The sequence below is a fragment of the Periplaneta americana genome, chromosome 15 (genome assembly GCF_040183065.1).
Source record: "Periplaneta americana isolate PAMFEO1 chromosome 15, P.americana_PAMFEO1_priV1, whole genome shotgun sequence".
NCBI classification, from domain to species: Eukaryota; Metazoa; Arthropoda; class Insecta; order Blattodea; family Blattidae; genus Periplaneta; species Periplaneta americana.
Window position 1 is genome coordinate 15767206 of NC_091131.1, and position 19998 is coordinate 15787203.

Here is a 19998-nt window from a genome sequence, read left to right on the forward strand (position 1 = left end):
GCTCTCGTGTACTCCTCCATTTCACTAGGACTGATCGACTGGACACTGCAACTTGTACACATACACTACGTGCATATCAGGACCCACCATGTCCGTTACACATTACGCTATCTGCATTGCTTTAGTGTAGTTTCCTGTCCCCATCCCTCATATAACGCACTGAACGGAATACTGTAAGTAGATAACGTAAATAACGTCAGATGAATACGTATATGTAAGATGTACAGATAAATACACATAAATAAGGTGTACGGAGGAATAAAATTATTTCATTTCCACTCAACTATTTTTGCTTGTAACTTTCGACTCGGTCATTTCCGGACCAGGGTTCCTTATCTCAAATTGATACATGTGCCCTTCCCCATCATCCCTGAAAGTTTGTAACACTAGCTCGGAAACACTCTGTAGATACGATAATGCGATGTATTCCAACCAACGAAATGTTTACGTTCAGGCGAAGATTTAATTTTTTCCTCGCTTGGCCTATATTGCTCCACCTAACTAACATGATGTATGTACGAGGAGAGGGACTACCTTGCCAGCTGCTTTGTAAACACTGTATTATTCCGTGTGTACTTAACTTCAGAGAAAAAATGTGCCTCAACTTCGAACTCTAGTGATAAGCTTCTCCCTGTTTCTTGCAGTACAATAGCTAGGTGTATTTTACTGTGACATTGCCGTATATGGAAATAACCTAAGACAGATAGGCCTATGGGTTCGAAAAAAAAGAGAGAAGTGGCTAGACGTGTTTCTGGCGAATCGAAAACTTTTTATGTGATAAGTAGACAGCGGATTTTCGGTCCCAACACAGCCACAAGACGTCACGTCCCTTAACTTACGGAGAGAGCGTAGTAAAGAGTTCAGTGACCTCCCTGCAGCTGATACACACCTAACATTCAGTATCGGGACCCAAATTCCGCTGTCTGGTGATATAAGTCGTGCAATAGGAGGATACTGGAATTCACCAATATGTTTTAGACTATAAATGCGACATAAATAAATTGGTGTATTAATACATTTGATGAATTGGCTTTCTGTCACTCCAAACGTTCATCTGTGTAGTCTAATTAATGTTAATCCTACGATGCGAGTAGGTACAAAATAAATACTGGTATCCGTGATTTTTCTTGTAGTTGTAAAGTGTTTTTGCAGAAATAGCAAATAACTGACTGGTCTTAGAATAATATTAATCAAATGTAAGTTGTTTATACATGTCGTCGTTGTTCCTGCAATAATTCCTATGTGAAAAATATGAAATTTTTCAGTAGGAAGAAAAAAACACGTTTATTCTTCTATGGTAGTAGTGCATAGGAGATTGTGAATTCTTACATTTTCGAAAGAAAGAAATATAATTACATATAGGAGATATTATTTGCTGTATCACTATTTAAGTTATTTAATAGAGCAAAAATCTGAAAGTCGATAAATATGTCACATAAGAGTTATTGCCGGAACAACGACGATGCACTTCTGTATTGAATGTTGAGATATGAACATTATTTCTTTACTATCTGTTAGAGATGGAAAAATTTCAGTTTTCTGAAAATGTTACACAGTGCAAATTCTCTGAATCTTAGCAAACAATCGTAATAATTTGTTTTTCACAAGAATAGATATCTAATAAATGTTTGCTCAGCAACTTTAAGAATGGCCGCATCCAGAATAACACATCGATGACGAATTATCTGCTGAAAACCCGTGAAAGCAGTGATGAGTGAGTGAGAAATCGTTCGGTGAGAAATCGGACACCATTTTTCCTTCGTTTTTTAAATTAAATTTGTAATTGTGATTTTCTAAATTGCTTAAATTGGTCATTGGTAATCTAAGTACAGCAGTACAGTATATTCCTCAATTGTTCCTGCCTTGATTCTATTGTCAGGAAAGATAAAGGTCTGGCGAGATTGTGCACCATATTTCCTATTAGTTTCATGTGAAGATAAAGTTGTCCATTTTCTTTAGTATTAAACTGTTTTATTACAATTTGTATAACCTTAATAATAATGTCAGCTCAAAAAGTCGTCTTCTTCGCGCCTTCAATTACATTTTAAGGTTCAGTCGTATTGAGGAAAACTCATCGAAACTGCTCAGAGACACACGACCGGTGATCTAGCGATACCTCATCAACGTGTTCTTCGGAATGTGGCCAATAATTTAACTTTAAGAACACATATCTCGAAATTTTCTTAAATCCCCTTTGATTGCAGTGTTGGTAAGTCGAGGGGAATTTCCCTTTTTTCGGAGATATTTCGACTTATTTTTTTTAAGAAAAAGAAAAAGGGACTTTTTAAGATAGTACTTGTTTTTCGGGGAAATTTATGGGATGATCAACATTGAGTCGAAATTTTAAATGAACATCACATTAAAAATACTTTGTGATTGGTTGATTGCAAGTAAACAGTATAGTCTGTTGATTCTCAATTTCTTGTGATCCAAGCCACTTCGGCAACACTTTCTGTTACGTACTTGGGGTGCAGTTGCGATTAGTGTCTCTTGTCGTGTGCTTAGTAAAATGTCTCAAACTACGTTATGAAAAGTAGGAAGGAATGTTTTACATATCGGCTCTTGCTAGGCTAGTGTTAACGTTGACAAAAGAGATCTCCAATGAATACCAAGGTATGTGCACAGTAAATTTAGCTCAAACAAGCTATAATGTCTATGTAGATCTATGTGTACTGTAAGATATGTAGCCTACTGATTTTAAATGACGTATTGCACTTCCTGTTTAGTGAGTTGAATTTTGAAAATTTTCTAAAACAATTCTGTACCTGTTTTATTGTCTTATAAGTCCATTTTAACAACTTTAAAATATAGGAAAAAAAAAAAAAAACAAATGTCACGTTTTTTCTTTTATTCCTGGTAAAGCTACATATCTAATCCTTTTTATTTTTGGTATACAGGAAACATAGTTACCTTGAAAATTACTACATACCTATAAGTGTGTACTTGTTTTAGTCATCTGTCCGAAGACATCTGAATCTCACAAGTGATAGACCTACCAACAAGGCACCACTCATGAGGCATGTATATCCCTAGTGAATTTTCATCTTTTTTAAAAAAATTAATGAAATTTGAAATCAGTAGTCCCAGGACTTAACAGAGTAGACCTCCATTTCCATTGATAGAGAAATGACAGAGCAATTATCATTGATCCCACCGTGCGCTTTGAAACTGCAGTTGAACAACCTGTAGCAGTACATGAAGAAAAGAAGACCATCTATGGCCCTACAATTCAGTACTTTAGAGATTATTATCATATACAAGGACAGATAGAAGTATTTGGCTTGTTGTTCGGAGCAAGGGGAACAATTCCAAAATTCTCAGTAGAATGTTTTAAGTCTTTTGGAATTCCTTTAAAAATTTTGAAAATTATTGCTATAGATGTAATGAAATATTCTATTCAGATTTTACGTAATCACCTTTACACATAATTTTCCTTATATTCTATTTGATTACTAATAATTATTGAATAAAAGTACTTTCCCAAGGGTAGCTTCCATTTGAAAATAAAAATCGTAAATAGTGATAACGCCAATGTTTATTTTTATTTTATTTGTTTAGTATGCTGTGTCTTTTGGTAACCCTTACTGAAGGGCAGCTACCCTTGTGGGATTTATATATAGATCTCACTCTAAGGAATTAAATAGTGCTGTAGTCTCAAAATCGAATAATTTGGACTTATAAGTTTACCTCTGAGGTACAGAATTGAAAGATTGTTTTAACAAAGGGCATCTTTTTTATACGTAACGCCCTGAAAGGGTGTTCATATTTCTTGTTAATAGTAATTTTGGGAAAAATTATGGCAAAAACGGAAATTTTTGTGGAAGAGGAGAGATTCCGAAAGATCTTACCATCACTATTTGATTGTTATCCCCTGTATCTTTCATATGATTGGATTGCTTTTGACTACAAGTCTGCAAGCACGGAGATGGTATGAAGGTCAATGGCATGCTACTCCCTTCACGTGCTGAAATTCGTGACCCGGTGTGCCTATAGGCAACATTTTGGTTTGATTAATCTCTGTACAAACATTGTAACAGTTCAGCATATAGGCTGTTAGTTTGAATAATAAATTAAGTTATATCAGATGTCCTCTACGTTTTATCCGTATGTAACGGTAGAGGAGGCAGTGCTGATCCCCAGGGACAGACAGGCGTAGGCCTTCAGGGCCGTACCCTGGCGAAGTAGGGGCGCCGGGGACGAGAGGGCGGCGGCACGGCGGGCTTGCGCTTGGGGAAGTCGGGGTAGGGCATCGGCGGACGGATGATGGGCCTGTCTGGCTCCGGCTGCGGCCTCGTAGGTTGTCCCGGGTGTACCGGCGGGTTGCGAGGCCGGCGTGGCGGTCGTACCGGTACCGGCGACAACCGCTTGCGGAATTTGGGCAACCGCGTGCGCAATTTGGGAGCCGCCCGGCGGATGGCTTTGAGCACGTACTTGAGCAGCTTGACGGGCACGGCTCCCCTCTTGTCGCGGACCACGACCTCTCTGTCCTGCAACACGACACAATGCACAAACCTAAAAACTGATCACGATTTAAGACATGGTGTGTGTCTGTCTCCATGAGCATTTATAATATATACCAGTGATGTCAAAGAAAGCGCATTTTTCTGACCTTTACGTCGTGCGAGGCATCAAGCGCTAGGTATGGAAGGAGGAAGGATTATGTATATGAATAAACAGCCTGTTGAATTAAGAAAACAGTGGTGTTATATATAAATTCTAAATTATAGACATCAGCTCAAAGAATTTGAGTGACCACAAGGATCCTGAATACAATAAACATGTACAATATAATGTGATATGATACATTAAAGAAAAAAGAAAGTTAATTGTTTAAGGCAAATATAAGTGGATTAATTGAAATACAGATGATGATGTAATATTTGAAGAGAATCCTTGATAATATTTATAAGGACAGACATTACATAATCAAAAGGAATGTGAAGTTCCTTAAGATAATTCCATGTGAATTTGGAAATAGAACCTCTACTGCCAAACAGCAAACCAATGACAGACCATTGTTTAAGAGGGACGTTGTACTTTTGAGAAAGATAAGGCAGACAAGGTTCATATATGGACTTCTTCTCAATATCAACTTCGGTGGCCTGATTTAGGTTTCTTTCGAAAAGGATAGTAGGGTCAAGAACAAGAGCCCGTTTTAAGAGTCCGTTGATAGCAATAATGTCTGCCCGTCTAAAAGAACCATCTGATGATACACAATGTACTTCCTCATGAATCTCCCAATTTAAAGCTTTTAACGATGTCGCCAAAGCATGTCGTACACGATGATGTCTAGCATTGATCAGCAGCTCGCCTTTGGGGCATTGTCCAAGCACGTGTCCAAGTGTTTCAAGCTCGCTACAGTCTGGATGACGGCAGCGGGTTGTGCTTAGAGTTCTGCCCGGTATTGCGCGAACCGCCGAAATATTGCTTGACATTTTTAAAGCATTGGTCCATTCTGAGGAAGATAGGCCCTTCCGATTGCTTACCCATGAGTTAGCCTTGGGGAGATCACTATAAACAATAACCCCTTTACCACGCAAGGTATGGTTTGTCCAAGTTTGGAATGCGTCATTTCTTAAGTGTTTACGAATTTTACGACCTGACCAGTTGATAGCATCAATAGTTGCGATATTCAATTTTGACAGAGCAGAAACTTTTTCGCTTACAAGGTCCCTAACATTGTGGAGATGGCAGTATCAACACGAAGAAGGGTATTACAGATATTTATGTGTTGTACATAAGCTTCCCAAGATGCTTTCATTAACGAAAGACCACGATATTTTTTAGGGGAGTAGAGCATTCCGTCAGGGCAGTCTTGAGGAAGACCAATAAGCTCTTTGCATGCTCCTCTGGTAACTTTATCTAAATCATTAAGAAATTTGGTTTTGATTTGGTAGAGTGGAGCATACTTTAAGGGATAAGTAAGAGTGGGCCAGAGAACGGAACGTGAAACTTTATGTCGTTATTTTTATACTGCTTCTTTCTGTTTGAGATTATATACATATATTTTATGTAAAACAAAATTACTAACACCAATTTCTTACTATTGCAGTTGTGTTTTAAACGTTAATGACGTAATAGAGATTTAAGAAAGAATATTCATATAAATTGTATAGTAGTACAACTATACTTTACTAAGTGAATGAAACACGTAATTTTATAAAGAAATTGATGTCCCAAAGAGAGTATGACACAATAAATTGGAATTGATCTTGATTATATCTTTAGCCTTATAAAAGTAATCAATAAACTAATAATCAAAACAATATTATAGTACAAAGCAAAGTTACCTGGGTATATGTTTTAAGTGTAACTAATATTACATAACAAAACTCTTATCGCATTATGCTTTTAAGGTGATATTGGTGCGCAACTTCTTATCATCAGAATGTTAAATTATTTTATCGAATTCTGCTGAAGCTATAGAGCTGACGTTTTACTGACACATGATCACATATTTTCTGTTTATGATGTAACAGTAGTCTCTTTGTTAATTCGTTGCCTTACAAACATTTTCCATGCGAATATTAAAAAAAAATGAATACACTATCTTCAGTAATATGCTACGTATTTACGATATATTAGATTTACGAAAACATTATTTCAGGACCAGTCAGGCTACTAAATAAACATATATGAAAATTTCACTTTTCTGTAAAAAAAGTTGAAAAAATATTCCTTTTGAATAAAAAGCAATCTTGTGGAAAACGAGCATTAAAATTAAAACTTACATTCTTATAATGCACCTGTACTTCTCAGACAAATCTAAAAATTAACATGGATACAGTTTTAATAAGTTCTCTTCCCTTGTCCATTGAATCAGTGCTGGCCATCCCTGAATATAGCTCGACCAAGCGGCATATACTACCTAACTCGTCTGTCTCTTTCTTTTCCGGTGTAAAGCGCTCAGGCTCTCCTGAGCTCTAAAGCGCGCGCTTGCGCCTATGGGCATCAGTTGACATGACTGATATATACTATTGTACGATTCTGAATATTCTTATTCACAGATCATTTTATTCAAAATGTACTTGATATAATATTTTAATTAAAAATTAAGCAATCGTTATATAATGTGTTCAATTTTTAACGAGCGCTTCCGGCACTCGTTTCTATATATCCATGAGGTCATAATCACGGAGCGAGTTTAATACGCAAGACATAGATAAATAACAGTCTAGTATATAGTCACGAAGCTCAATACGTATTAAATATGCATCCATAGATAGTTGCTAACCACTAGGATCGCTAATATCGCCTCATTACAGACAATGCGAATTAGTACCGGAACAGTCTATTGTTACTGGCATCCTCACAACTCAAGCTTCGTGACTGTATATACTAGACTGTGGATAAACGATGTAGGCCATATCTGTTGTTGAAATAGGATATTACTTTTTATTAACAAATGAATGCAGCTGTGTATTAAAAATGCAATCATTTAATTATTAAATCAAAATCGTTTAATTTTTTAAAATATTTCTTGAAGGCGAAATAAATTTTAGGCTTGCAATAGAGCATTACAAATTTATTCCTGAAAATTGCTTCCTCACAGAATATTTAGTTGGAGAACAGTATCGTTATGATATTTATATTTGTGTGAATGAGTTTCTGGCCAATTGGCCTCAATTCCAACGTCTTCCTCGACGAATCCGTCTCAGAATTGTTAACAGGTAAATTCAGATTTGTTCTTGACGTAACAAAAAAAGTATGTTTTTAAAACACAATAATTAAACAATTAAAATAATAAATGCGAAACTCAGACATTCGAAAATATCACAAATTATTAAATCAGTAAAATCTTCTGTGTTCGGTTTGGCTCGGCAAGCATTCTAAGTGACAGGAACTCCCAGTCAAAATTGAACATAAGGTTTGGCAAGTGCAATTTAATAGCGATTAAAAGTGGTGTCCTATCCCAGTTTAATGTCACGTCCGCTAATGGTTCGCTCATTCAATCCATTTCTAATCCTAGTGACCGCATTAAATTACCTTGGTATTAATTTTAATGATGAAATCGTTTTTGATAAATGTGCAGTTTTTACCACATTCAGTAAAAATATTTCTAAACTCTGTCTCTCCCCTTTATTAAAACCTGATCAGAAGGTCACGATTATGAATCAATATCTCTGGCCCACTCTTAATTATCCCTTACAATGTGCTCCACTCTACCAAATCAAAACCAAATTTCTTAATGATTTAGATAAAGTTACCAGAGGAGCATGCAAAGAGCTTATTGGTCTTCCTCATGACTACCCTGACGGAATGCTCTACTCCCCTAAAAAATATCGTGGTCTTTCGTTAATGAAAGCATCTTGGGAAGCTTATGTACAACATATAAATATCTGTAATACTCTTCTTCGTGTTGATGATTGCCATCTCCACAATGTTAGGGACCTTGTAAGCGAAAAAGTTTCTGCTCTGTCAAAATTGAATATCACAACTATTGATGCTATCAACTGGTCCGGTCGTAAAATTCGTAAACACTTAAGAAATGACGCATTCCAAACTTGGACAAACCATACCTTGCGTGGTAAAGGGGTTATTGTTTATAGTGATCTCCCCAAGGCTAACTCATGGGTAAGCAATCGAAAGGGCCTATCTTCCTCAGAATGGACCAATGCTTTAAAAATGTCAAGCAATATTTCGGCGGTTCGCGCAATACCGGGCAGAACTCTAAGCACAACCCGCTGCCGTCATCCAGACTGTAGCGAGCTTGAAAAACTTGGACACGTGCTTGGACAATGCCCCAAAGGCGAGCTGCTGATCAATGCTAGTCATCATTATGTACGACATGCTTTGGCGACATCGTTAAAAACTTTAAATTGGGAGATTCATGAGGAAGTACATTGTGTATCATCAGATGGTTCTTTTAGACGGGCAGACATTATTGCTATCAACGGACTCTTAAAACGGGCTCTTGTTCTTGACCCTACTATCCGTTTCGAAAGAAACCTAAATCAGGTCACCGAAGTTGATATTGAGAAGAAGTCCATATATGAACATTGTCTGCCGTATCTTTCTCAAAAGTACAACGTCTCTCTTAAACAATGGTCTGTCATTGGTTTGCTGTTTGGCAGTAGAGGTTCTATTTTGAAATTCACATGGAATTATCTTAAGGAACTTCACATTCCTTTTGATTATAATGTCTATACTTATAAATATTATCAAGGATTCTCTTCAAATATCACATCATCATCTCTATTTCAATTAATCCACTTATATTTTCCTTCAACAATTAACTTTATTTTTTCTTTAATGTATCACATCACATTATATTGTACATGTTTATTGTATTCAGGACACTTGTGGTCACTCAAATTCTTTAAGCTGATGTCTATAATTTAGAAGAATATATAAACAAATATATATGAATCTCGATTTAATGAAAATGACCCTAAAACTTTCTTAATGGTTTTATGTCATACAGAAGATCATGTTATAAAAATGTAATGCTATAAGTCGTATCGTCTTGTACAGCCTATGTTTAAACAGAATCATAAGAACTAGTTTTAATACACAGATTATCTTTATCGGAGGGGAATTGAAAGTGAATTGAAATATTTCATGGGGAGTAACATCAGCTGTGACCTTTGGCAGGCTTATGCAAGACAGGCAATTCATGTGGTTTACTCTCTGTTTATGCATATTTATCAGCAAACAGCGATTTGATGCACTCTTCAACGACGCAATTTTTTAAGATCAATGTACGAATGTTCGTCTTCTTCTTTTTCCAATTTAGAACTTAAAATTCATCTTCGTCTTTGATGAAAGATTATACTTTTGGTCCTTCCTTCTCCGTAGGTATTATATTCAAACTCGACATTGTCTCTTAAACTGTTTTCGCAATCATGTCCTCAACTTGAGACCACATAAGACAGCAGTGAGATCAATTGAGGACCTAGCGTTCTGAATGTGCTAAGTGCCAAAAACAACTTTCTCAGATATTGATGAAAAACACACTGCGAAATACATGTTCAGATACCTACAACACTGTCTTTTGGTGCTTGAATGAGTCACTTACAGTTGAGCTACTACAAAGGCAATTTAGTATGATATTCTCATATGGATATTCCTCCCTTAGAGTGAATAAAATTAAATTTGAAAAACTGGCACTTAGCACATTTAGAATGTTACATCTTCAGTTGTAGTCATCATTATAATCATCAGCAATAGTCTACAGTTCGCTGTAGTACAATACGATTGGTCGATACATTCGATACATCTAAGGTCCAGTGGTATTCAGTCTCCTCAATCTTCCTTTAGGCTCAAAATTCATCATTCAGATCGATTTTCTCAAAATTGTGAATGTCCCATATTAACCGAATCCTCAGAAGTTAAGTATTTAGGCATTACGATCGACCAACACTTACGATGGAACAAACATATTACACATTTATGCAACAGATTCTTCTTCTTCTTCTTCTTCTTCTTCTTATTTGGTATTACAGCCCAGGTGGGCCTTAACCTCCTCTATGGCTCTCTTCCATCCTTCTCTATCCATCGCCAACTCCCTCCAATTCCTTATTCCTAATCTATTCACATCCACTCGTACACAGTTCCACCATCTTGTTCTCGGCCTTCCTCTTAATCTGGTTCCATCTGGGTTGTTATTGAAGACAATCTTCAGTTTCCTTGTTGTTTCCATCCTTGTGACGTGTCCCAACCATCTCAGTCTTTGACATCTTATGTGCGCCTCCAAATCCGATTCCTTGTACAGTTCGTATATCTCATTATTATATCCGGCTCTCCATCCATCCACTGTTTCAATTGCTCCGAAAATCCTTCTTAAGATTTTCCCCTCAAATACTGCTAGTTGTTTGCATGTATTTTTATTCAGAACCCATGTTTCTGTACCATATGTTATAATGGGTCTTATTAGGGTTTTGTAAATCTTGATTTTGATTTCTCTAGATATTATTTTATTTTTAACAATTGGTAAAAGTGAATAATATGCCCTGTTAGCCAGATTTATTCTTCTTTGTACCTCATTCCTTAGGTCATTATTTGCTGTCAATATTGATCCGAGATATGTAAATTCTTTTACTTTTTCAAACTTATATGTTCCCATTTTAAATGCAACAGATTACGTAAAACAATTTATATCTTTGTTATACTTCGGTCATATTTACCAATTAATATTTTACGTCTCATTTATTTAGCTTTATTTCAATCCATTCTCCAGCATGGAATTTTAGGGTGGGGACATGCATGTATTTTTGATCTCACTCCACTAATACTTATTCAGAAAAGAATTATTAAAATATGCCTTAATAAACCAATTGATTACTCATCCGAGCTTTTGTTTACTGATTTTAATGTTTTGAAAATTAAACAGATTTATTATATTGCCTTATTAATCTTCATACATAAAAATCGTAATAAATTCAATTGTATCATCATAAATATGGAACTAAAAGATCCGATTTTATACGACTAGAGGAACCAAAGTGTTTCACAAGCACAGCTCTGAGCCATGGTACCTACTTTGGTCCAAGGTTATACAATAAAATAATTGATAAATACCCAAATTTGGAAAATTTTAGTATCAGAAATTTAAAAAAATAGCGTTAGGAATTTAATTTTTAAAGAATATATATTGATTTAATATGTATATGTATTTGTATGACTTACATTGTTAAAATTGAAATTGTATTTTTAAATTTAATTTGTTCCTGTAATTTTTTTTCTTGACCCAGTTTGTGTCAAATAATTATCTTTGTGAATAATTTCGAGGGAAAAATTGTTCCGGAGCCGGGTATCGAATCCGGGACCTTTGGTTTAACGTACCAACGTTCTACCACTGAGCTACTCGGGAACTCTAACCGATACCGATCCAATTTTTTCCCTCTATATCCACAGACCTCAAAGTGGGCTGACAACCGTCAAGCAACCAACTTCGAGTGCACACTAACTCCGTGTGACTTAAATTGTGGTTTTCTGTTAACGAACAGTGACGTGTATTATGCAAATCAAGATTTCAGGTATAACTCCGTGTAAAGTTGATTTGAATAATTTCGAGGGAAAAATTGTTCCGGAGCCGGGTATCGAACCCGGGACCTTTGGTTTAACGTACCAACGCTCTACCACTGAGCTACTCGGGAACTCTAACCGACACCGATCCAATTTTTTCCCTCTATATCCACAGACCTCAAAGTGGGCTGACAACCGTCAAGCAACCAACTTCGAGTGCACACTAGCTCCGTGTGACTTAAATTGTGGCTTTCTGTTAACGAACAGTGACGTGTATTATGCAAATCAAGATTTCAGGTATAACTCCGTGTAAAGTTGATTTGAATAATTTCGAGGGAAAAATTGTTCCGGAGCCGGGTATCGAACCCGGGACCTTTGGTTTAACGTACCAACGCTCTACCACTGAGCTACCCGGGAACTCTAACCGACACCGATCCAATTTTTTCCCTCTATATCCACAGACCTCAAAGTGGGCTGACAACCGTCAAGCAACCAACTTCGAATGCACACTAACTCCGTGTGACTTAAATTGTGGTTTTCTGTTAACGAACAGTGACGTGTATTATGCAAATCAAGATTTCAGGCATAACTCCCTGTAAAGTTGATTTGAATAATTTCGAGGGAAAAATTGTTCCGGAGCCGGGTATCGAACCCGGGACCTTTGGTTTAACGTACCAACGCTCTACCACTGAGCTACTCGGGAACTCTAACCGACACCGATCCAATTTTTTTTTCCTCTATATCCACAGACCTCAAAGTGGGCTGACAACCGTCAAGCAACCAACTTCGAGTGCACATTAACTCCGTGTGACTTAAATTGTGGTTTTCTGTTAACGAACAGTGACGTGTATTATGCAAATCAAGATTTCAGGTATAACTCCGTGTAAAGTTGATTTGAATAATTTCGAGGGAAAAATTGTTCCGGAGCCGGGTATCGAACCCGGGACCTTTGGTTTAACGTACCAACGCTCTACCACTGAGCTACCCGGGAACTCTAACCGACACCGATCCAATTTTTTCCCTCTATATCCACAGACCTCAAAGTGGGCTGACAACCGTCAAGCAACCAACTTCGAGTGCACACTAACTCCGTGTGACTTAAATTGTGGTTTTCTGTTAACGAACAGTGACGTGTATTATGCAAATCAAGATTTCAGGTATAACTCCGTGTAAAGTTGATTTGAATAATTTCGAGGGAAAAATTGTTCCGGAGCCGGGTATCGAACCCGGGACCTTTGGTTTAACGTACCAACGCTCTACCACTGAGCTACCCGGGAACTCTAACCGACACCGATCCAATTTTTTCCCTCTATATCCACAGACATCCAAGTGGGCTGACAACCGTCAAGCAGCCAACTTCGAGTGCACACTAGCTCCGTGTGACTTAAATTGTGGTTTTCTGTTAACGAACAGTGACGTGTATTATGCAAATCAAGATTTCAGGTATAACTCCGTGTAAAGTTGATTTGAATAATTTCGAGGGAACGTTAAACCAAAGGTCCCGGGTTCGATACCCGGCTCCGGAACAATTTTTCCCTCGAAATTATTCAAATCAACTTTACAGGGAGTTATACCTGAAATCTTGATTTGCAATTATCTTAGTGTTTCGATATGTCCCTGAGCACGAGTTTTTTACTCCTTCAGGGAAGAACTAAGATTGTGTATTTGTCCATGTTATTTTATTAACAATAAACAATATTACTATTCTGGCCCTCTAATGACCTTCTTTCCTGTAGATGTAAAATCTGAGATTCCCTTGATTATTATCGTCCTTTCTGCATTCTAGAAGGTAATTCTTTCATTTAATCAACCTTATTTTATTTCTTAGTGGAAAAAATGCGATTTTCTCTCTTAATAGAGTGTTAGTTGGAATACCTGAGGGAAAAATACCTTTAGGGAGGCCGAGACGTAGAGGGGAGGATAATAACGAAATGGATTTGAGGAAGGTGGGATATGATGCCGGGGTTTGGATTAATCTAGCTCAGACTAGATGATACCTGACCCCTACTGATCGATAGTGATCGATAATTTGTTCATGTAAGTGTGGCTTCTTTACTTTTTACTTCTGTGAATAGGTGGCGAAGATAATAGTCAGTGTCGCCAATAGTACATAAATGTACCCGCACTATAAAATTCAAAATTTCATCCCCCTCTAATGATTGTGAAAAAAATCACTAGATTTAGCGGAAAACTGCTGATACTGTCAATTTTGAGACTAATTTATACTTAACCTACATCAACATTTTTCCGAATACATTTTTACCCGACCCAATAATATGGTCACTTATTGAGAACTAGCGGAACTATTTTAAAGCTTGTCAATTTTTTTATATCTTTGGTTCTGACTTACCCCGTGGTTAGAAATTTCGCTTACATGTTCAGAAAATCATAGGTCAGATATCTTTGAACACATGGAATGACGTATGCTCTTCACATAATTTGCACATATGCATTGATTTATTATGCCTGCTGAGGATAAGGAAAAGAAAGTGCAATTTGTACACGATGTCTATATTGAATTGGATTAGAAACTGGTCAGTGGAGACGAGATTCTGACGTTAATAAAGTGGGATTTATACGTTTAGGTAAAAAATAAATAAGATATTCAAATATCACGGGTTATATTCAACTTAATACACATGGACAATAAAAACAGAAGTAACATATCTATTAAAATAATGTCGCCAAGATGGCTTTTCAAAATAATACTAACTTTCAAACCAGTTGTAGCTATTCTCGCCATTTAAAAATTAACCGAATTGTCTCGTAATTAATTGCTGATTTGTTAATGGCTAATTATATTAAGGAGCATTAACACTACAGTTTATTCTCCATCTTATATCGCTCCACTTAATTTCTAATTTGCTTATTCCAGTTTTGATAGCACTTTAGTTCTTGTATATTACGAATGTATTTTATAGAATCTATTAAAGGAGAAGAGACACCTCTAATTAATATATCCATAATATCACTATACTTCAATATTTTTTCCTCAGAATCTATAGGTACTTTGGAAATAAAAATTGGTATTTTTAATATAGACTCTCCATACATGACTAGGAATTTTTAGTGTTTTTGAAAACCATTTTTTTTAAATTAGAAACCTTGTGGTGTGTTTTGTTCAGCCGGACAACGTTTAGGCCTACCTGATAACTCAGCACCCAGATTTCATCATCCAAAAAGTCGATTTTCATTTTTTAAGGGTATATGTCTGTCAATGATCACAAATATTCTGAGAAAATGCAGGCTCTGAATTTCTAAAATTTTATAAGGAAATGAAATCACAATTGGACAAAAATTACAAGGTACCACAACAAGACTTATTAGAACTTAAATATCTAATAAAGATATGAAAAAAGCTTACTAATAATATTTTTAAGAGTTCACTTTTTACTTTAAATTACATTTTCCAAAATTTGAACATTTTCACACATATTGTTTCATAACTCCACAACCATTAGAGTTAGACTTCTGAAATTTTGTACACTGATTTAACATCCATTTATGCAAAAGATAGACTACACTAATGCCCATTTCTTTGAAAATAAAAAAATTAGGTCACAAAACTTTATGTAAATTTTAATATATTTTGTATAGAACAAATAAAGAATTAATTGTATTAAAGTAAACAACTCTACATGTCTGAGAGTAGTCTACTTTTCAGAAATAAGTGTTTATTACATGCAGAAAAAATATTAAAGATATCAGAGAGACCATAACAATGTTATGGTTACCAAATGATGTAACTGCAGATTTTTTATGTGTTTTATTTCCATACTCTGATAAAACTGGTTTGAAAAATATCATTAGTAACCTTTTTTATATTTTTATCAGGTAGGCCTATTTAAGTTCTAACAAGTCTTGTTGTGGTAGCTTGTAATTGTCCAATTGTGGGTTGATTTTCTTATAAAATGTAAAAAAACTTAGAGCCTGCATTTTCTGATAATATTTGTCGTCGTTCACGTACATATACCTTAAAATTAACTTCTGAAACTGTATATACTGTATGTCCGTCATCCATTACTAAAATAATGGCTCACCAATATCATTTTTAAATGAACTATATTATGTCATATATTTTAGAGTACAACGTTCAAATGAGACAAGTATACAAGCATATAATGTTTCATTAAAATTTCATAATTCCTTTTCAGTTACCAGGTAAACGCCGTCCAACTTAACAAAATACTCCACATATATGCATAATTAAAAAGGTAATTATTAGGTTTTTCTAAAACATTACATTTGCTTAGTGTTGTGCAGATAGTGTATATTAAGAATGCAATTTTTTTGTTTTGAAAGGACCTATAGATTATGGGAAAGAAAGTTGAAATATACTAAAGTTATATTAGCCAAAGGTGTACTTCTTCCTTAATTGATTAGGATTATCTTTATTATTTGAAATGTATTTTAATTAAACCCCGAAGGTTTTTATCGAAAGCGTTAATAAATTTCCGAAATATTTATGTTATCAAATTAAAGTTTTTGCCAAGTTACCAGGTAAACGCTGTCCGACTTAACAAAGTACTCCACAAATATGCATAACTAAAAAGTAATTATTAGGTTTTTCAAAATCATTACACTTGTTTAGTGTTGCGCAGATAGTGTATATTAAGCACGCAAATTTTTATTTTGAAAGAACCTTTAGATTATGGAAAAGAAAGTTGAAATACAGTAAAATTATATTAGCGAAATGTGTACTTCTTCTTTTATTTGATTAGATAATCTTTATTCTTTGAAATGTATTTTAATTAACTCCCGAAGGTTTTTTTTTAATCGAAAACCTTAATAAATCCGCGAAATATGTGTGTTATCAGATTCAATTTTTTGCCAAGTATTAATTATATAAATTTATACTTCATTTGCACCAGTTCGAAGTAACCATCCAGCATTGTATTTAAATATTGGTTTTGTTATTGAACTGGATCGTCTCACCAATTTTGAACTCATTTTTATCTGACTAGGAAGAGGGTAAGATTGCCTATATCGCACCATTTATAATTTTTATTGAACAATACAGTTTTTATTTTCTTCATTCCTTTACAGAGATACATTCCCAGAACATTTACCTTTCATGTAAAAAAGAATGCTTGAATTTGATTTAATATATTTTAATTAAAATAACATTTTCGAAACACATGTCAGTGGTACCATTTAGGCAACTAGTTTCCTAAATAGCACCTGCGGTTTCTTAAATCGCACCTCTTTATCTGCAGGGAACGGGATGAAGGAAAGCTTTTAATATTGAACATATTGAAGAGTATTTGAATGAATAATGTAATAAATGTAAATTACAAGTTTATTGAAATTAATGAAAGAGAGTGACGCATCTTCAAATGAAATTGAAAAAAAATGGAGCGTAAATTACGTAACATTTAAACTTTCTGAATGCGTTTTGTATTGTTATACATTTGCCAAGTGCTTCACCAGGCAGTTCAGACTAAACTTCGTCACCTTTTCTCCACGATTATCTCGAAGCCACTTAAGAACTGCTTCATGATATAGCTGTCTGAAATGATTGAAGATAGAAACATCTAAAGGCTGGGCCTATGAGTATTATGACGAGGAAGCTGAAACAGGAGCATACCATTTTCCCGAGATAATCTAGTTTTTAATTTTTTGGAATGGGTGGTATAGACGGACATACAGAAGCAGCACTTTTTTGTATGGCAGGTTTGAGTGGCAAATAAAATGTTTGAGTTATTCGACAAATAATTCACTGATGTAACCTGACTCAGAGCAAACAAATAACGATCCTGCAGGAGCACCAGCTGATAATGAAGGATGCACTGTTTGACGTTTAAAAATTATCACAGGTGGTACAAAATACCTGGTATGCTTGTACAACACACACTTGTTGTATTAAGGCCCTTTCCACCACTTGGTATTGCACCCACCTGATGTATTCCTAGTTCAGTTAACATTTTTAGGGCCTTCTTTTGTACGGCTAGAATTACTACAGTTGCTCATATCGCACCGGTGCGAATTAGGCACCTACAAAGTGGTGCGAATTGAGGAACTACGCCATAAGTTATTATTTTCCTTCATTCTAACCTATAATCACCACATTTTCGAAAATTCTACTAAGTTAAATGTTCTTTAATACCTCTTTAAACGAATAACATCTTAAGATTATGGATTCCTTTGCATACAAATCCGTTTTTAGTTACAAAATGTTAGCTAAATATACATCCACCTGAGCGATTATATTAGATACACTATCACCACGCTGCTGACACAAAGAAGTGGCAGAAATCAAGTGACATGGTGGAAGTTCATATGGTAGATTGTAACAATACCACTAGATGCCACACTACTATAATAATTTGTTTTAAACTAGCAGCGGTGCGATTTAGGAAGCGATGCGATTTATGCTACTCTACACTAAATACAGATACATACATATGGGGCTATTGGAGGAAATCGAACTTCATGTTCATTGAACTCTTGATTTTTTCGTACAAAGTTCAATGCACTCTGGAGACGGGCACACGCGTGTTATATTTCATTTACGATGCTTCCAAGGGTATTCAGTACTAATGGATCTTGGATACATAAAATTACGATAATTACTTGTTGTATCTACATTTTTATGAAGGTTATAGCAAATTCATCAGATTATATCAGAGCTCAAAGCTGAAAGAGATCATTGTACGCTGTGTTAGCTTGAGGAGAACTGTATTGGCTTTTTCTGTTACTTGCACATAGTTGCTACAGGCGAGGGTAATATTTTACTAGTTACTGTCAATTGTACACATATGAATAACATTATGTTACCAGTGAATTGAAGATGTCTTCCTCTTCTATCCCTGACGGCGCAACATCGTGGCTGTCTTCTGACAGGACTATGGAAAGTGTTAAGCTAAAAATCAGAAGGAACAACGTCGATAAAACTAGGCGACCCATATTGGAGACGATGGAAATATATTTCCACCACTCTATATATAAAGCTAAGCTGTTTTGTAACCAGGCCACGCTGATTTTTTGATCCTAGATTCACTTTATTGAGTAAACAGCTTCTGTTTAACAAGTGGAACTCGAATAAACTGACGTCGCTCAAGAGCATACAGTTGTATGGACGTTACAGATAAAATGAGGTCAGAGTGGGGTACATAATAGGATCACTACGTAATGATATAAAATATCTTCTTATGGCGTAAAATTTCACGTGCATGCAGGACTTCGCCCTCATGACGACCAAACTTTTGGAGATAAATATAGTTTTGTGCTCTTGAAACATTCTGGAGCGGAAAACAAATTAAAATTATAACTAGGGGGACAATTATAAGTACAATAAACTTTTAAAAATGCATTCGCTTCAGTTGGAAGTATCGTTTTAACAAATGTAAACAGTGCTGTTAATGATAAGAATGATGCTTTCGGTGACCAGTGTCACTGTATGTACAGGATGTTGAATTGGAACACACACCATAGGGATTTGAACGCTAAAATTAATAAGGTAAGCCTCCCTACTGTAAGTTCGCCACCTTAAGCAAATTTATTTTTAAATTGATAATGAAGTCATATTTCGAAAGTATAAAAAATTCCTTTGCAATATTGATACTAAAGAGCATCTTAACTAAACATTTCCTAAAGGATAATCCTTCTCGTACAAAAACAAAAGAGATAAGGGGATGCAACTGCCGAAGTTAGGGGGCAGGGCATAGTTGCGCCCCACGGACAGATAAAATGCAGCAGATAAAAAAGGGTTCCTGTTTGGTGGGCATAGTTGTGCCCCGTTTCCATCAGGTAGAGAAAAGGGCATGGCATAGTTGCGCCCCGAAGAAATCAGGTAGCAGAAGGGATATGGCATAGTTGCGCCCCGATGAAATAGGTAGAGAAAAAGACATTACGGGAACTCGAGCCTCGTAATCAACCAACCATATTGATTTCTTATTCGATTTAATATTATCAATACCATAAAAATGAACACCATGGAGTTGGCAGTACTTTATTAACTGTTTTTCTACTGTTTTTGCAGTGATTATTATCAATAGCCTACCGTTAAAATGAACATCATAAAGTTGGCAG

At 35.7% G+C, this 19998-nt stretch overlaps 1 protein-coding gene across 1 annotated transcript; it reads right to left on the reverse strand.

Moving 5' to 3' along the window:
• Positions 1–1358: 1358 nt before the first annotated feature.
• Positions 1359–18992, reverse strand: LOC138714665 (uncharacterized). The gene is made up of 2 exons (XM_069846727.1): positions 18745–18992; positions 1359–4487 (listed from the first exon to the last, which is right to left on the reverse strand). Exons 1-2 carry the CDS (start codon positions 18871–18873, stop codon positions 4161–4163), a joined length of 456 nt encoding a protein of 151 aa, XP_069702828.1. The 5' UTR covers positions 18874–18992; the 3' UTR covers positions 1359–4160.
• Positions 18993–19998: the final 1006 nt, after the last annotated feature.